Source organism: Calliphora vicina, chromosome 3 (genome assembly GCF_958450345.1).
Source record: "Calliphora vicina chromosome 3, idCalVici1.1, whole genome shotgun sequence".
In the NCBI taxonomy this organism is placed as follows: Eukaryota; Metazoa; Arthropoda; class Insecta; order Diptera; family Calliphoridae; genus Calliphora; species Calliphora vicina.
In genome coordinates, this window is record NC_088782.1 from 21,681,032 (window position 1) to 21,701,541 (window position 20,510).

At 31.6% G+C, this 20,510-nt stretch overlaps 1 protein-coding gene across 1 annotated transcript; it reads left to right on the forward strand.

The window, feature by feature from the left end:
* The first annotated feature begins 5,186 nt into the window (after nucleotides 1-5,186).
* Nucleotides 5,187-18,127, forward strand: LOC135955339 (titin). Its single transcript, XM_065505693.1, has 3 exons — nucleotides 5,187-5,255; nucleotides 13,738-14,037; nucleotides 14,099-18,127. Exons 1-3 carry the CDS (start codon nucleotides 5,187-5,189, stop codon nucleotides 17,606-17,608), a joined length of 3,879 nt encoding a protein of 1,292 aa, XP_065361765.1. The 3' UTR covers nucleotides 17,609-18,127.
* Nucleotides 18,128-20,510: the final 2,383 nt, after the last annotated feature.

Sequence of the window (20,510 nt, forward strand, 5' to 3'; positions counted from 1 at the left end):
ATTTTTTTGCTATTTATGCTGCCACCACCTGGGCGTTCGTTGGTTTGATCAAACAACAAAAATATTCATGATTTTCTTATAAATATAATTTGATATTTTCGTTAACTCTTAGCCAAAGAAAGTCTTGTTTTTTCTGGTCTTTCTTTCGTTAATTTTATTTTGTTTAGACTCTATGTGACACGATTGGATAATTAACTATTTCAAATTCAACAATTATTGCTTCAGATTACATACTTAGTGAATTAAAGTGTTTTTTGTATCTGTTAGTATGTATTTCGATTTACATTAAAGGTGTTGCCGTTAGAGTGTCTTGAACTTGCATTTCAATTGCACTCAAATTTGACACGAGATACAAGATTGATGAACAAACATTTAGATGGTTTTGGAAAACAAATTACCATTAATGCTGCTGCTTCGTGATTTATTTTTATTTCTATTTGTTTTCGAAATCAGCTTGAAATCATTTACATTTCAATTTAAGACTTTTAATCTGCATAAATGAAAGTTTGTTTTGAAATTTATATACATACATATAATTAAATATAAATAATGTTTCGTGCTAATTGTTTAAAACTGTATGTTTTAAATTCCAAATTAGTGCAATTTTGTTTTATGTTTTAAAGAGACAATATTTAAATTTCGTTTAATTAAATATTTTATGGTAGTACATTAGGGTGTTTCACCAAAAACCTTGTGGGATTTTCGCCATTCTTCAATATTAATTTTTAATTCTCAAATGATTTTTTAGGATTTTTTCAGATTTTCAGGGCCATGCAAAATGATTATATCCTAAAATATTAAACGCTAAGCTACTATTACCCCTAATATACCCTTTCGTGTCGTGGTTTTTTGCTTATATCTCAGCCATTTGTAGGTCGATTTTCTCGATTTTTAATAGCAACGGGAACTGAGACTACAAATAACTTACATACTCTATTATGTAAGCGGTAAAGTAAAGATATACATATTATACATCAACGTGTAGGAAAATATGTCTTCTTTTAAAAAATGTTCAAAATTTTTAAAAATTCAAAAAATTATAGAAGAGTTTTTTCAAAAATATGGGAATAAAAAATGGTAGCTGATTTTTTTTTGGAAAATTTTAATTTTTAAAATGCAATTTTTACACTTTTGATCCAAATCCAAAAGTGATAAATATATTTGTGAATTGTTAACGACAATCCCACAATTCCCAAAAAACCTTCAAAAAATTGGGATTTTTTAGATTTTTGGATATATTGAAAGAACCCAGCAGGGGTCTATGAAATCTCTTTGCACGATATTGAAAAACATATTGGGATCTACAAAACAGATTTTAGTTTTTTGAAAGCAGCATGCGATTAGAAAAAATGTTGGCCAAAGTTGAAATTTACAAAAAAAAAATAGGTCTACTTCAGAAGGCTCTGGATCACGCAATATGTAATACGAATTTTGATAACATTTTGCATTTATACAGCCCAATTATGAAAAAAAAATTACCCTGGAGTTTTTTTCCCTTTTCTCATTTTTCCTATTCAAATTCTATGTTAAAAAAAACGAAAAGGGAAAAACTCCCGTTGATTTTTTTTCATAATTGGGCTGATAATATTTCCTAAAATGCTATCTTTCAGAAAAATATAAATACATTATTTATCTTCTTATTATTTTCTGTATAATTTAAAATTAATGTAAGTAGTTTTTTCGAAAAAAAAAAAATGTCGAAAAAACGATTTTTTTATTTTTTAAGTTTGAATGCACATACATAACTTTTGACTCACTATAGCATTGGTCTCCAGCAGTACGCCCGCGGGCACCGTCTATGTGTAAATTTCTTATACATGTGAAACCGAAATTAAAAAACTAACATGAGTTATTTTACAAGTGTTGCCAGTGAAGGATATTTTCATAAGAAATTTGGTTCAGTGTACACACATCGTAACATTAGAATACGAACTTCGTATTACGAAGCAAATCTATTATTGTGAGAGTTTGGTTAAAAATGCACTAGAGAGTTTAAATAATTAATTTGTTGTTAATTTAAACAAAAGATATTTTAAGAAAATCGGGATACAATTGGATCCGTTATTAGCAAAAAAGCAGGCCTAGGTAGGTAAAAAAAATAAAATTTTACTTTTCAAATGCGAATAAAGCAATGTTTTTTGTAGATTTCGTCTAGTATAAATAAAAATCTTTCAAATCGGATGGAAAATAAAAATTTGACATCATTATTAATTTTTTATATACCCGAGGTTCCCCACTTTGGGGCATTGTGGCTTGGCTCCCCCTTGGTGTTATAAGCACACATTCAAAACTTAAACTTATCAACACCTCCTCTACAGCCATGGGAAATTTAAAGTTACAGTTTTATTTCCACTTTTTTCTCAGTTCCCAAACTGTGGCCTTGTCGAAAGCCTGGGCAACATCTAGAAATATTGCGAACAGTACTTTATTAGTTCGAAAGATTTTCGTATCTCTCCAGTTAGGCGTTTAACTGGCTCAATTGTTCCGTGGTGCTCACGGAATCCGAATTGATGATCTGGGATAATGTTTTGACTATTTAAGAATGTTAAAATTTTCCTTTGAATTATTTTCTCAAATAGTTTAAACATGTAATGCAATAAGCTAATCGGTCTGTAGGATGATGCCAAAGGATTTGACATTGGCTTTATTATCATTATAATTTGGAAGATTTTCCAATCATTCGGGAAAACTCCTAGAGACAAGATCGCATTAAATAATACTGTGAGTACAATAATTACCACATCTGGTAGGTTTTCAATCATGGAAGGTGTAATTTTAGTTTTAGATTGTTCTTTATGATTTTCTGAACATCTTCCATACTAACATTGATTAGTTCGGAGTCTGTTTCTATGCGAACAGGTAAGTCCCCTAATCAGTGAAGCCAGGAGAATTTTCCTTTTTTTTCCATACACCCACTTTTTTATTTGCCCTACATTTTTCCTTACACTACTTTTTTCAAATTTTGAATAGCTTCATCAAAAACGGCTTAAGCGGATTTAAAAATTGGCCACATCGTTGTTTTTCCAGGACTTGTTTGTCAAAAAAGAATCCATTGTTCGGATTTTTGTTTTTTTAAAGATGTTTTTGGTGCATTTGAGTATTAGCACACAAGCCTTGCATCTGCATTTAAAGTCGTCATCTATGACCGGCTCCAGCCATCCCATTAGTTTCTCGTCTCTCAACCAACTTGAGATGTATTTCTTTGCTTTGTTTTCATTATTATCAGAAGACGAATCGGTAGGCTTAATGTTCTTAGCTGCCTTGTGTGCTTAGTACTGGTTAAACTTTCAATATAGTTTCGATTTCTCTTCTTAGCAGTAGGATATCTGTTGTATTTCCAATCTCTTCTACATCTCCTCTTTTCGAGGAGTAGTCTATTATAGGAGGAATATTGCACTTAGAGTGATCCAAGGCCGAAAAGATTAGAGACTTGAAGTCTCTAAACAATTATTGATATCTTCCTCACACTGTATGTTATATTCAATGTGGATATGACTGCTGATGTATTTTTTTATATTTCAACCAATCAGTCTTGAATAATGAAGCTCCTGTATGAGACCATGGATAATGGCCATAATAGTTTATTATAACTGGAGAATGATCAGAATATAATTCATATGATATTTCCGCAGTAATAGACTTTCTATTTATATTCCTTGATATGGCAAAATCTATTAGATCAGGAATTTTTCTAGGATCAGAATAAGTGGGCTGATCAGGTGATATAAAATCTAAGCAATTTTTACGATCAACTAGAGTCATGTACAGCTGTCTGCCTATGCTTAGCGTTGCAGTCGTCACAAGCCAGGAAACTGTTCCTTAGTCACAGAAAATCGTGGGGAGGCAATATATTGAGCTTAGAGTTAAATCTCCAACTCCGCATTCTAAGCGATATAGTTTTGTAATGTTATAGGGTGCAATGTTTTATCCTATTTCTAATTAAAATGACATTACCATTACATTATCCGTAAAAAGCGAAAATCAGATCTAAAATTTATCTTGTCCTGAATTTGACTGTACGTTTGAAAAATTCGTTTGATTATTAAGCCCTGTATATGAAGTGAAAAGGAATTGCTCAGGAATAGTGGTCAGTTGTTGTGTTTATTTTGTAGATCTGAGATGAAGAAATCCTGGCATTTTCATATAACTATTTTTGCTTTGCAAGTGTTTGAAAAAAACAATTAAACATTTCTCTGCATTAAACAAAATCAAACAAATTTTAAAGTTTACACTCTCCAGAGTGTAAACAATGAATATAAATTGAAAATAGCGAGTTAATCCACAAAATTCAATTGTCATCCACTCTTTAACAACAACCAACACAAATAAAATCAAATACGTATTCAAGCGCGCCAATCTTTTTCAAATTCAAAATTTCTATACCAACAGACAAAAGTGATAGATACGAACGAGTACAATCCAATACTCCCAACAGCTCTAAGAAATCTGACGCCAAACAATTAAACCCAATAGTAGCAGTAGTTGTACTCGCATTTTCTCTTGAAAACCAATTGTCATTATTATTTGGTTGTAATTGTTAATGAAATATGTTGTTGTTGTTGCTATTATTTCTATTCGTTAGTTTTAATGTTGTTGTAGGTAAGTAAGTAAGTATGTCTGTCTCCAACAACAGCAACGGTGAGTTGTCAACACACGCAGTCAAAATGACAAGTTACGGTGCGTTTGCGTACATTTTGTGTGTATTTTGTGGTCTCTTCTTCTTTTGAATTCTTAATAAATCAAAGTAAAGAATATAAATTGGGACTTACACGCCTTCAACAATCGCAGTTAGTATTTCTCAGCCAACGGAGCCTCACATACAGGTGTAGCGAGTGCAAGCTTTGGTCTGATCCCATAGAAATAAATTTCATACCAATTCCAATTCAATAAAAAATTTAAAAAAAAAATAAACCCCAAACCAAATAAGGATTATATATGGATATAGAAAAAGTGATTTTTTAAATAAACTATAACAGAAAATTAATTATTATTATATTAAAATAAAAGTGCAATAATAACCAAACAAATTTTGTGGATTCTATTCAAATCAATAAAAATAGAATAGAAAATAATAAAAGAAGCAATAAACTAGAACATTAAGAACTTAAAGTGCTAAAGTGCCATAATTTAATTTAAATTATTTATAAATTTTAAAAGAAAATTAAACCCAAAACCAAACAACAAAAATGTGGAAATTTGCTGTGTTATTACTATGCCTGAGTGGATATTGTTTAGCGGGTCCAGTGGGTGTGAAGGTAAGCAGGATCCTTAGAAAGAAATTTCTGAGTGTTTAAAAATGTTTAAAGTTGTACCAATGTGTTAAATTTTAAAATAAAAATTTAAATCCTTTCAAACTCAAAGTTCAATTTAAAGTTTTAAATGAATGAATTTTGAATTTAAATGAAAAATTTTGAAATTAAAAAAAAATATTTATTTCTGCTTCGTAGACAGACATTTTGATTGAAAATTTGTAAAATTAAAAAAAAAATATCCTCCTGCAATAGTTTTTTGATTCCAAAACTGTTCGATAAATATTTTAAAATTTTAGATCCAAAATTTTAGTTTTTTTTTTTAAATTTCATATAAAATTAAAAATCGTTTTTTGATTAAATTCCAAAAACATTCCAAAAATATTTTAAAATTTTAGATCCAAAACTTTAACAATTTCGTTTTTTAAAAATTTCATATAAAATTAAAAATTGTATTTCGAATTTTAATCAAATGTTAAAATGTATTTTCTATCTAAAATTTTAAACCATAATTTTTCAAACCTTTAACATTTCAAATAATAAATTTAACTGGAATTCAAGTTAAATTCCAGCATTAATTACAGTGTTAATCAACATTTTATTTCTTAAAATATTTTCTAGTTTAAAATATTACATTTTCAAAAGCTTGAATTTTTATTGTTTAATACTTAATTGGGTAATAATATTTGACAGTTTGTGAAGCCATAATAGCGGGAACAACACTAAATATGGTCAGCCCAAAGAGAACCTCAGAGAATGAATGAAACAAAATGTTGGGGAAACATGAATCATCCCTGCCACGTTTAAACTTATTTTTTTAACAAGTTGAGTGCCAATAACCACTAAAGCCCCAAAAATTCAAGCACTTGAACATTTTGTTGGAATTTGACTTGAAAAAATTTAATATTTTTGGAGATTGCTATTGATATAAAGTGTAATACAACTATAATTCAAGGCTTGAATTAAACATGTTTTTAACTTGAATTCCACTAAAACTGCTTATTTGGATTGACATTAATGATTTAAATTTTTTAATTCTAACCAACATTTTCATTTTAAAGACTTCTTACTAAATTCATTAACAATATTCCAAAAAAGTTATAATTTTTTTCAAATCCAAAGTAAGAGCCTGATACGGAAACACAACTAGAAAATAATTTAAAAATTTTTGTATGAAAAACACTGAAAAATTATTTTAAAACTGAGTTATTTTCATACAAACATTTTAATATTGATTTTCGGTGGTAAATCAACCAGAGACCTGCGCCGACTAAATTTCTCGGCTGCGGCGGCTGACCCCTAAAAATGTCGGCTGCGGCTCAATGCCGGCTGTCAGCCGACTAATAATTACTCAAATTGTAAAAAATTAAAAATTTAAAAAGTTAAATTCCGAACATTTTATGAAATTACTAAGGAACTTTAATCAAAAACGGCGGCAAGCAGATTTAAGCCTCAAAAATTTTGGCGGCGGCGGCGGCTTTTAAAATTTATCGGTGGCTCGGCTAAGTCGGCTTACAGTCGTTCGGCGCAAGTCTCTGGCCCACACCCATATAATTGTACATGATTACCAAACCATTAAACATTTTTACAAGTTTTTTTATACCCTTCACGAGTACTTTTCCGACTTCAAATTGAGATGATAGTCAAAGAAGTTTATTTATACCCTTCACCTTCGTGCGAAGGGAATATATAAGTTTGTCATTCCGTTTGTAATTTCCACAATATAATTTTCCGACCCAATAATGTATATATATTCTGGAGTCTTATAGCGGGGTCGATTAAACCATGTCCGTCTGTCTGTCTGTTGAAATCAATTTTCTGAAGACCCCAGATGTCTTCGGGATCCAAATCTTCAATAATTCTGTCAGACATGCTTTCTAGAAGTTTCCTATTTAAAATCAGTAAAATCGGTCCACAAATGGCTGAGATATGAGGAAAAAAACAGGACAACCTCGATTTTTGACCTATTTTTGACAAACATCTGGATTACTAAGTCATTAATATAGACAATATGGATACCTAATGATAGATATTTCAAAGGCCTTTGCAACGACGTATATAAGACCAAAATAAGTTGGACCTACAATTGGTCAAAATCGGAAAAAATATTTTTTAATCCGAATTTTTTTTTTTTCATCAAAAAATAATTTAAAAAACCAAAAAATTTATAAAAAAATTATTTAAATTTAAAAAAAAAAATTAAAAAAACAATTGGAAAAAATTTTTTCCAAAAAATTAAAAAAAATAAATTTTGTTTACCTAAAAATATTTAAAATTCGTATTTTGAAGTATGTTTGTTGTTACTTGTTTTTTAACAATATTATGGTCACTGTAATTATTTATATTTGCAACAATATGTTTAATTTAACATTCAAATGATAGTAGCATTCATTAACATGATTGTAGCAATCATATACTTAATTACTACAATCATATACAATGTACTCTCTCTATGAGTACACCTCTCTTAAGCGGACATGTCCCATAAATGGAAATTTTTTTGGGATTATTTACTGCTCTCATAAGCGGACAAATTTGACAGTATCTTAGGTGTCCGCTTATGATAGAGTACACTGTACATACTACCATATTTTTTTCTCTGCCTGCAAATAAATACCATATTTTAAATTTCTCCACAAATTATTTTTCTTTTTGGAATTTTAGAAACCATTGACAAGAATATTTTTTATGACCTTTCCTTCTTTTTGGTATCTTTATAAATATCCATATAACGAAAGGAAATACACATGCATATCCGTTTTACCTCTGCCTCGATCAAAACCAAAAAACAAACATTTGCACATTACGGAAGTAATTTTAATAAAAATTTTATTTTTCTGTCCATTTGAACAGAAAAAGAGAAGAAAAAATACTCATCGGGTGTTCTTTCATTTCATTTGGTCATTCTTTGTGTCATTTTATTATATTTCAATCCACAATTTCTCTCCCATTCAACTCAGTTTTAGTGTTCTCATATATCAATTCTTGGTTTACATTTACATTTACGTAGCATTAAATATTCTAGACACGATTTCTCAGACCCGCTATTAAAAAAGGCCATATATTTGGGTTCTTTTTTTTATTTATTTCTTTCTTTTCTAGTTAAATGTGCAAGACAAAAAGTCTTAACGTTCTTTTTAAAAAAATGTACTTCTTTTTTATATTTTTTCGAATTTTTTTTTAATTTTTTTTTGGTTTCTTTAATGTTTAAAATGTCTACTGGAAATCGAGTGCGTATGTGTCGAAATTATTCAATTGCAAAAGTTCTTGCAGGCAGCCAGGCATTCATACGTGTTTTAATAATTTTGCTAATCACTCAGCAGACGACAGTGAAGAGTGTGGACAAGAAGACAAACGTAATACGTATGAAAATATGAATATGATGACTGGACAAATAAATATTTAAATACCTACAATGTATTTTATAGACCCATAAAATGTTTATCAGCAGGGCGGTGAAGGCCCAAACAGTCAAACAGATGTACACATCAGTTATTATTTTTTTTAATGGAACTAACAAGTGCGTCGTACATTTGTACAAGTAGTTGTGGTGGAACTAAAGACGGAAGTTTGAAATACTAAAGGGAGGAGGACTAAACATACATGCTTAAGTATTTAAATATTTTCATAGAAATATTTTAAAATGTTATAAAATTCTTACACAATTATTTATCTGCAGATAATCTAAAGACATGATTAAAATTTAAAGTTTTTTATGTATCTCCCTCCCATTCATAAAAATTTAATATCAATAACTTTGTATGAATGAGAAATATCATCCTTCATATTTAATGAAAAGTACTTTAGACAAAGAGCGTTGCATTAGGAACATAAAGTAACTCGTAACTCTATGTCTATACCTGATAAATTTTTGTCATGATAATCGTCAAAGTGGTTGTCAAGAAAAAAAATAATCATTTATTAGTATTATTACTTCGTTATGACCAAATTGTTAGTGCTTTTGCTCAAACAACTTTGTGTTGACAACAAACATCATTAATTGTTATGATAAATATTTGTCAAGTATAGACAGGGGGTAATAATAAAAATATGCGTCCTCACAATTCAAATGTTTTACGAAATAAACTTAATTCGAATATTCAGCAAATGCTTATTTGATTTTACATGACTTTTTTAAGAGTAAACAACCTCAAACCATCCTAACAACAATGATCAACTGATCAACGAATTTTTAACCAATTTGAGTACAGCAGTTGATTTTAAACACATTTTTATAGTCCGACCAAACACTCGTTTGGTCAGACTATAAAACCGAATACTGGTATTAAGCCGATTCGGCCAAAAATCGGCTTAATACCAGTATTCGGTATTCAGGAATACCAAAACCGAAACTTTTATAAATGAAAAACATAGATTATGGAATTTTAAAAGAGAACCTAGTTTTGAATATAATTATTAATTAATAGAATACAGAAACTTTGATTATAAAATATCAAAGCTTTCTGTTAAAACTGTTCCCTCACCAAAAAAATAAACGTTTCAATTCAAGATCCTCAATGTAAGTGGGTGCAGCAGGGCATCTAAAAATATGCTGAAACTTGCTCAAAAATTAAAAGATTTTTTTACTGGAAATTAATAGTAAGTTTCTATTTGTTTTGGATTATTCCGAATAATGAATTTCTAGCTAATATTAGGCTTGGTTTGCTTTCGGACCAGTCGCAAAATATTTAAGAGATACCATTTTCTCCTTCCTAGGTCAAGGTCATTGTAAATTATCGATTATTTGGTTTTATCTTTTTGATGTTTATATACCTTGCCTAAAGACCGACCGACATTTCTTTTTCTATCTGGAATAATTCGATATTTTCAATATTCCAGTTCGTAACGATCAATTAACATAAATATATATTTACTATACTCCTCTCCAATAACATGCCGGTTTCTTCAATATACTTTTAGTACGATATTTAAGAAGAATCGACACAAACAATTTATCACTTATCTAATGGTAATCGTCTCGGGAAAAACCAGGACTGCAGGTCCTTTCGAACTGTTGTTCGAAACAATTCTATATCAAATTCTTTATTGCTGACTCTTTAAATGAGATGTGCTACTAATACATAATATTTCTCCTGATCAACATTTTTATTAAACTCCCCAATATGCCAGATTATCTCATCCTTCCAAAAGTGAGAAGTAGTGACAGGAGATTGATCATTTTTAAAATGGTAGGATCTTGGTATTTAATAGCTTTGATCTAACGATTTTTTTAACCTTCTTTTGAATGTCCGTAATATCAACAAATGGATATCAATGTTGTATAAAACACCTAGTAGATAACTTTACCTAACAGTTAACATGACATTAATTCCAAATCATTATCTATGGGTTAAAAAACCATTTCAAGTTGAAATAGATTTATATCGATAAAAACAAATTGAGAATTCCAAATTAATATTGAGATAATACAAATTGAATATGAGAAAACCAATTTTAATTTAGCTTTGAAATTGAGAAATCGAAATTAATATTTAACTCTGAATTGATACACGTTTTAAAGCTTCGACCTACGAATTAATTAATTCAATTCACTAAAATCTTAATTCGGAATTAAAAAATTTCAGTCACTCCACATCTAATTCAAAGGATTTTTTTATTTAAATTCATTCATCGTTGAATTAATTCATAACAGAATTCATTCAACCTTTGAATGATTAAATTCAAATCTAATACAAATTTAATGGAATTAAAATATTGTTTTGCTTTTACCCTCTGTCTATACCTGATAAATTTTTATCATGATAAACTTCAAGATAAAAAATTATCAGATATAGTTTACATTTATTAGTATTTTATCGTTATGACACAATTGTTAGTGCTTTCGCTCAGACAACATTGTCTTGACAACAAACGTCATTAATTGTTATGGTAAATATTTGTCAAGTATAGACAGATGGTAATAGAAGAAAAATTTAATCACTAAACCATTTTTAAAGCTATTTTGTATCGGATTTGAAGTCAAGAACATTTTTAATGATTCAATTAGGAATTAATGCTATAAAGAATGAATTCTCAAAGGAAGGAATTTAATACATTTGAAGTACAAAGAAATTAAGCCATAGAATTAGGTTAAGAGATAAATTTTATTTTGATTTCGAATATAGAATTAAGAATTACTTCTTTCTAATCTTGTGCTAGAAAAGATCTATAATCTATCGAAATGGAGTTCGTGGGGCATGATCTAAATAAAACTACATCAAACTTGATCACAACAAAAGCTGACTAAATCACTAACTACATTAGTATATTGGTTAGTAGTCAAATGAAACTATGAAAGTGATCTAAATTATGTCTATTTAAGTTTTTGAGGCTTAAGCTTGATCTTTAATATATGTTAAGAAAGAGAGACTATCCAGTTTTTTATTTAGTTACCTTTATTAATCTAAAAAACTGTAAGTTATGGCGTTTTCTTTTCTGACATAAATGATGCCTTCATTCTGCCGTTTACCCTTCTTTGTGTTGTTTGGTATGCGTATTTATACCGGGTTCTTTTCAAATAATGTTGCCCTCAAACCCCGAAAATATACTACATCACATTTTAAACAGCTTATCTTGTTATTGTTTTTGAAGTTCGTTGGTGTTAATGAAATAGAAAATTGCATAAATGGTAATGGTTTTGTTCTATCGTGATCATTTAAAATTTTAACACATTATGTCCCATTTTCTTAATCTCTGGTTATATTTTATCGTGACGATATACTGACAGTTTTCATACAAAAATTATCTGCTTGTTCCACAATGTCGAAAGAAAAATGAGTCGAAAAAAATTTTATGAAAAACACTCAGTTTTTAAAATTCGTTCGAATAGTTTTCATACAAAATTTGTTCGAATCATTTTTCTTTCGATATCGTGAAACAGGCCTTATATTAATTAGAAGTATATCGTTACGAAAAACGATAACCAGTGATTAAGAAAATGGGGCTATGAGGATATTGGCAACCTTTAATAGGTTGGCAACATTTTGTGTTGCCAACCATTAGATGTCCAACAAGACGCCCTTCTGTCTATTGATAGCTTAATTTCAAAATAAGTAAAATCAATCATCGAATATTTATTGTTAAACCTTAAAGAATTTAATTTTAATAACTGGAAACGTGAGGAGCTGCAAACGTGCGATTAGCACTCCCTTAAACAAAGATATAACCAAATTAAAATTTTCATCTATTTATGCGATTTATGTCTAACAACAATAAACGCATTTTATAAGAAATTTCTTTGAAGTTTGAAACTTTTCTTTTAAAATTTTGAAAACTACTTAATATTAAATATATTATGCAAGAAAATATTGCTATTCCAATGCAAATTAAAATATGCTCAACTCGTACAGCTTATAAAAAAAACAATATGCACAAACATGCTATAAACATTTTAAATTCACTATTAATCATACAAACACCCAAAAATTATTGAAAAAGTAAGAAAATTAAGCACATACTCGTACTTTCAAAATTATTTAACAATTTCTTTAATTAAAAACCGAAAAAAAGAAAGAAAGGTCTCATTAAAATGCAACAAATAAACAAGAAAAATATGAATTTTTTTTTATTTATTTATATTTACAAAATAATATGTGATAATATGTTTTTTTCTTTAAACCAAAAATGTTAAAATTTTATTACCCCACCGCCACCAAAAATGAAATGTAAGGAAAAAATGGAAAAAAAAGTCGCTGCGCAGGTGCAACAAAGTGGCGCATAATTTGTCACATACACAATTAATTCATCATGGCACATGTCTACAAATTATTAAATGAATTAAAACAAACAAAAATCAATACAATAACCAAAAAAATGTTTTTGAAAAAACCTCAACAGAATTTGTTTTTGCTTTTTCCTACAAAATTTTGTTAATTTGCTTAAGTTAATAACAAATTGTACGAGTACAGCAACAAAACCTTAGAGTAATAATTAAAATATTGTTAAATGAAATAAACAAAACGATTTGCGTTCGTTCGATTTGAACAAAAATAAAAATTTCACTTTACACCTCTTCAAGGAAAACTAGAACAGAAGTGAAATTTTCAAAACACTAGTAAAGTTGTGGCTGGGGATTGTGGTGTGTTTTAGTAGTGGGTGTTGTGAGCGTGCAGCTGTAGTTGAGTGGTTGGTGTGGTGGCCTGGCTCTTGTGTATAATTGCTGGTATTAGCGCGCTAATCTGAAGACAGTGTCAGAAAGTCACGTGCACTTGCATTTACTTACTTATTTATTGTTAGCTAAAGTACAAAATGTTTAATTGTTGAAATCGTAGTTAGGGTTTAATTTCAAATTCAAATCATGTTATTGATTTTGCTTATTTCAATGTGACAGAGTAACAACATTATTGCAAGTCAAATGCAAATCATCTTCACTAGGTCATTCTTTTAATATTTAAACTTTTCTCTTGTACTACTTCCAATCCTTTTAACACTAGCATTTCCCCTTCAATTATTTGTATTAAAATATCCCTTTCGTGTTCTTTATTTGCAGCGCAATATGCCCATTGTGCAGCAAAGAGATGACGCTGCAGCTATGGCTGAGGCGGAACCAGCCGCCGATCCCAGTGAAATGATGATCATGTCCACATTAAATTTGCCAAGCAATGCCACCTCCATTAGAGCTGATATAACTGATGGATTTTCTTGTGAAAATAAGACTTATGGTTACTATGCTGATGTGGATAATGATTGTCAAATCTTCCATGTATGCTTGCCAGTTACTTATGCCGATGGTAAGGAGAATACCTTCCGTTGGAGTTTCATTTGTCCCGAAGAAACTATTTTCAGTCAGGTAAATTAACGCTCTAGCATTTACATAAAACAATTTATACTTTCTATATCCCAAATCTTAGGATTCGTTTACTTGCATGCGTCCCGATGATATGGCCATCACTTGTGAAGAATCCTATCAATATTACGAATTGAATCGTAACTTTGGTATGGTGGAACCTGCTGCCGATAAGGAAAATAACAATCAAGCTGCTACTGAGAACGCTGAGAGCAATGAAACCATTGTTGAGGAATCCGAAGCAGCTATGCCTGTTGTGCAGGAAGAGGAAGAAAAGGTCGTTGTCAAACCAGTTGGTCAATCCAAACCCGTGAAAGTACAAAAACCTCTGCGCAGAAAGCCTTCAGTATCATTTGCTACCCAAAAGAAACCCGCCAACACTTATCCTTTGCGCAAAATGCCTCAGGCTCAACCAGAAATGCCCCAAACTCCAGTTGTCGAAGTTTCAGAAGATATCAAACCTGTAGAAGAGGAAGAAATCAAACCCACCGTACAGAAATTCTCTAGACGCCCTGTTATGCCTGCTACCTCCAATACTTTTAAAAATAAAATCCAAAGCTCTAAAACCGAAAGTGCAATGGGAACCAGAACTGAATTGTTTAACCAAAACAGAAAACGTCCCACCATGTTCAACAAGAAACCAGTGGAAGCTCAAGAAGAAGTAAAAGAAGAAGAGGTAAAAATTGAAACTGAAGTTGAACAGCAGAACTTTTCTCCCATGGAATCTGACATGTCAAACTCCAATACTGAAACTCAAGTGGCCGATAGTGAAATCGAAGCCTCCGAAACTAATCATATCTTTGTGAAACCAGAAGAGGTCAATGAAATCGCCAACATTGCTGCTGAGCCCGAGAAAATCGAAGAACCTGTACAAGTATTAGAAGCTTTTGAGGAAATTCCTGCTGTTATTTCTGAAGTTGTAGAAACTCCAATTGCTGAGGAAGAAGAAACCGAGAACGAGGTGATTATGCCCGCTGTAAGTGTAGAGGAAGCTGAAGATGAGGAAAATTCGGAAGTTGTTGAAGAAGCACAAAATGCTGAAGAAACTGAAATGGCCGCAGAAGTCCAAACTGTCGAAGAGATTCAAATGCCTGAAGAAACTCCAGTTGCTGTAGAAATTCAAACTGCTGAGGAAACTCAAGCTGCTGAGGAAACTGAAACTGCTCAAGAAACTCAAGCTGCCGAAGAAGAAACACCAGAAGTTCATCAAAGTCTGAGAACATCTGCTGAAGTTACTCAAAATGCTGAAGAAACTCAAGTTGCTGAAGAAGTTGCCGCAGAAACACAAGTGGCTGAAGAAACTCCTGCTGTCGAAGAAGCTCAAACTGCTGAGGAAACTCAAGCTTCCGAAGAAACTCAAGCTGCTGAAGAACCTCAAGCTGCTGTCGAAGATGTACAAGCTGTCGAAGAACCTCAAACTGCTGAAGAACCTCAAGCTGCTGTCGAAGAAGTACAAGCTGCCGAAGAACCTCAAACTGCTGAAGAAGTACAAACTGTAGAAGCTGCTGATGAAACTCAAGTTGTAGAAGAAACTCAAGCTGCTGAAGAAAACCAAACAGCTGAAGAAACTCCAGCTGTTGAAGAAATTCAAGCTGCTGAAGAACCCCAAGTTGTTGAAGTAGCCCAAACTGTTGAAGAATCTCAAGTTCCTGAAGAAACTAAAGTTGTAGAAGAAACTCAAGCTGCTGAAGAAACTCAAGCTGCTGAAGAAACCCAAAGTGCTGAAGAAACTCAAACTCCTGAAGAAACACAAGCTGCTGAAGAAACCCAAACTGCCGAAGAAGAAACACCAGAAGTACATCAAAGTCTGAGAACCTCTGCTGAAGAAACCCATAACTCTGAAGAAATTCAAGTTGTTGCCGAACTTCCAGTAGATGAAGAAGTCCAAACAGCTGAAGAAGTATCAGTACCTGAAGAAGTTGAAGCTGTTGAAGAATCTCAAGTAGCTGAAGAAGCTCAATCTGCCGATGAAACTCAAAAAGTAGAAGAAGCTCCAGTTGCTGAAGAAGTTCAAACTGTTGAAGAAGCTCAAAATGCTGAAGAAGCTCAAAAAGTAGAAGAAGTTCCAGTTGCTGAAGAAATTCAAACTGTTAAAGAAACTCAAGAAGCTGAGGAACCAATCGTCGCTGAAGAATCTTTAGTTGTTGAAGAACCTAAACCAATCGAAGTAGTTGCTCCCATGGAAGATGCTCAAAGCGTTGAAGAATCTCAAGTTGATGAAGAAGCTAAACCTGTTGAAGAAGCTGAAGTAAATGTAGTCCCTGAACAAGTTGCTGCCTCCGAAGAATCTGTATTGATAAAGTCCGAAAATGAACCTGCTATTTTTGAAGAAAACTCTGAAGAAGGCGCCAATGTAGCACCCATTCAAACAGTTGAAGAAATGGAATCTGAAAAGCCAGCTGAAGCTCCAGAATCTATGCAAGCTACCGAAGAGATGAGTCATCCAGATGCTATGGTACAACAGATGTATGAAGATATGGATATGAACAAACAATCTATTGGTGGATTCAAACCCGTCGATCCCGTTATGGCCCAAGAAGCTGAACAATTGATTGTTGACTTTATCAACACGCTGAGAAATAACGACTTCACCAATGAGAAACCTGGCATGCATTTGCAGCATCATATTGATGAAGTAGCCGAGCAAGAACAATCCCAAGAAAATGCTGATGAACAAGAAGTTGAAAAGGTAGAAAGCAATGAAGTGCACCAAGAAGAAGCTGAAAAAGTAGAAGAGGTCCAAGAGGATGAAAAAACCAATGAAGCTGAAGAAGACCAACCAGAAATTAACGAAACCCTCGCTGATTCTGTAGAAAACAATGCCGAAGAAGTACAAGAAGCTGATGAAGCCGAAGAACCTAAACAAGAAACTGAAACAGTGGCTAAAGAAGAAAATAGCGAAACCAATGAGTTCAATGTCTTAAAATCATTGGAAACCCAAAGCGTTGAGAATATGGATGAGTCACAAAAATCTGAAGAAGCTCCCGTTGAAAACATGAACCTCTCTCAAGAGATGTATCAAGTTCCTGTCCAAGTTGTCACTACTTCTGAAGAAGAAGTACCCATGCGACAAGTGCAATCACAAGAAACTGAAATAGAACCCGTTCAAATGCCTGCTAACACTGAGGAGAAGGTAGAAGATGAAGCACCCGCTATGGTCATGGGTGGTTACAAGCCATTGAGCATTGATGACATTGTAGAATTGGTTAAGGAACGTTTAGATCATATGCCTAAGAATGATATGGAAACTCCCATGCAATTGGAACAAGTTATCGGTGGACCCCAAGAAGATAAAGCCGCTGAGGAGAAAGTAGAAGAACAATCCCCAGCTCAAGATGATGAACCACAAGAAACTAGCCAATCCGAAGAGGAAATTGTTATGCCCATTTACCAGCGTATGGTACAACCTGTTAAGGTAGATGCTGGCGTCCAAACTGAAGATGTTGAACAAGTGGCTAACAGCGAACAAACCGAAGTTTCCGATGATGTTAAAGAAAAGACAAGTCGTTCCTATAGATCTCGCAAACTAGACCCCCGTAAACGTCGTTTCCTTTTCAAAGCTGACTCCAGCTAAATCTTCTGTTACTTCAACAATCTCTCTAACATAGAGATTGTGTTTTCGTATCTGAGCCATTTAACCCGCCCAAAATCTTATTATTTTAGATTTTTTAAATATTCTTCTTCTCCTTACTCTTCGATTCGTCTCTTTTCTCCTCTTACATCTTTACTCTCTTTAACTCTTTCCTCTTTCTTTAATTTGCATGTTAAAAAAACGCAACAACGGTGATTTCAATGAAATGAGATCCTGGGTTTTTTGCCTTAATCTATCTATAACTTTATAAATTATAATTATTTTCTTTAAAATTAAAAAAAAAACAAAAACAAAGATAAACATCCTGGATTCTAGGGTGTGGTTTCTTGTATGTAGAATTTAATTTAGATTTTTTTATAGGCTGTTTTATTCGAATTTCGTAGAATGGCTAAATTATTTCGAATTTTTGTTTTGTTATTTGTTTTGCGAAATAAAAAATAAAAATGAAATTGTAATTGTATGTCGATTTTATTTAAATAAAAATTTTAAATTAAAAAAAAACCGACGTTCATTTTGTTTTTAAGTGTATTTTGAGGAAAAGAAGCTGAAATGTGTAGTGTAAAAGGATTTATGAACTTTAATCGTGCTTAAGTATGAATGTGTGAAATATGAAATGGTTAACATTCATATTAAGGACGATTAATGTAAATAAATTAAATCTTCATGGTATGTTTTAAAACAATTATTATTTCTTGTGCATTCAATTTATTTACGAAATATAAAAATAACATTTTGATGCGCCGATGCAAGCGGGTAGGTTGAGAATGGACAATTCTGAGATGACTAAATTCTAAAAAGCAGGTTCGATTTTTGCCAAACATTTCTGCAATTTTAGTTTGTTTTGTTGAAGAAAATTTTAAAATAAAACAAAATGAAGCAATGTAATGTTGTAACTGTCAATATAAAATATCTTTTTTCAAAAGTTCGATTTTCACTATTTTCAAGGGTTCCTTTTCGTGAATGACTTTTATTAGGGGTTATATGGGGTTTAATTATGGACCGATCCTCACAAAAGTTGTTCGATTTTTTGTCAGAAATATGAGTGATCACAGATCGATCTCCTTTTCTCGATTAAAGTTTTATTTATAAAGTTATTAAGGATTTTATATTTTTGAGTTTTTTTATATGATAAATCGATTTTTGGTCAGAAATATGGTGATCACAGATCGATCTCCTTTTGTCAATTAAACGCTTGTTTACAAAATGGAAATATGAGTGATCACAGATCGATCTGCTTTTGTGGATTAAACGCTTGATTACCAAGTTATTAGAAATTTTATATTTTTAATTTTTTTTGAAATGAAAAATGTAGTTTTGGTCTGAAATATGAGTGATCACAGATCGATCTACTTTTCTTGATTAAACGCTTGTATAAAATGTTAGTAAGGATTTTATACTTTTGAGGTTTTTTTTATGAAATATAAGAATTTTAGATTTGTGAGTTTCTTCATATGAAACATCGATTTTTGGTCAGAAATATGAGTGACCACAGAACGAGTTCCTTTTCTCGATTAAATATGAAACATTTATTCCATCGACCAAAAGTATTTTGTAGATTTTTTTTTATAGAAACGGCATCAAATATTGCCGACTAATTTCTTTCGACATTGAGAAAATGGCAGTTATTCTTCGTCATCACTTATTTTTGGATCTGGCAACTTTAAACTCCTCCGGCTCTTCTCGATTAAACACACACCCACGGTGCATTTTTTATAGGAACTGATTGGTTTGAAGACCCCCCCCCATTTCTAGCTACGATAAACTTACATAATTTCTTATACTTTCATTTAATTTCTTCCGTTAAGTCCAAATAATCATTAATGAAGCTCTTATAATGATCTAATAGAACTTTAGATTCTAAAGATATAACCACACAGCCACTTTCCTCGCCAATCGTAACCCGTTTGATACAAACGACACCCTGTTTGGCCGATTTATTCAATATTGTTACGAAATTGTACTTGAATTCAAATATAACGATTTTAAGGGCTGATTTAAAAGTAGCATAATGCTTTCAAATAACAGTGCTGTAATAGCAAACTGTAACATATCTGTGGGCATTATTAAATAAAAGCTTTCAGTTGATTCGATCGTAAGTTGGCAACGCTTTATTCGAATTCGAATATTCAGTTAAAGAACATTGTAGAAAGTACACCACAGATGGCGTATGTATTAGTAAGATCTAGAATATTCGAATTTTGACAGTTAAAGAACAATCTAGAGAGCAGAGTGGCAGAGGTTGCAGTCGTGAGTCAGTTTATCAGGGACTCATTTCGAATAAACATCAACTGAGTGCCTTAAAGTGTGTTGTGTTTTTCAAGTAAATTCGTGTACATTATAAATTGTATCTGTATTTCTGAGAATTTATAAACGTGTATAAAAAACATTGAGTGGCTATTTAATTCTGTGGTTGTTGTACATTTGAATAAATAAGGAGTTGTTACCATTTTCAAAATACTAAACGGCTTTTATTTGCAATCAAAAGTATCCGGTTTATTTAAAGGAAATAAACAAACGTTTTGAAAAGGTTAAAACGTAACAATATATAATCAACACTCTCAGCAACAACCGCATATTTGGTTATGAGTGATACTTTCTTTAGCAATTGAGTAGAAATTATGGGTACATAATACTAGCGATGGTGTTGTCAGTATTTCCAGCACACTGCTTGCTCCACTATAGTGTCAGCTTCGAGTTGGAAAATTATTGTTTTGTTTTAGTTAAATCTTACTTAATAACTAAAAGGTGTATGAGTTACCATTTTCCGCTGTATTCTTGACAACTCCAATATTATTTTCATCGTCTTTTGAAGAAGCCGCTAAATTAGTAGCGGCCCGGTGGCTTGCAGAATACCATGTCTCTCCTTTTTGCGATAACAACGTAT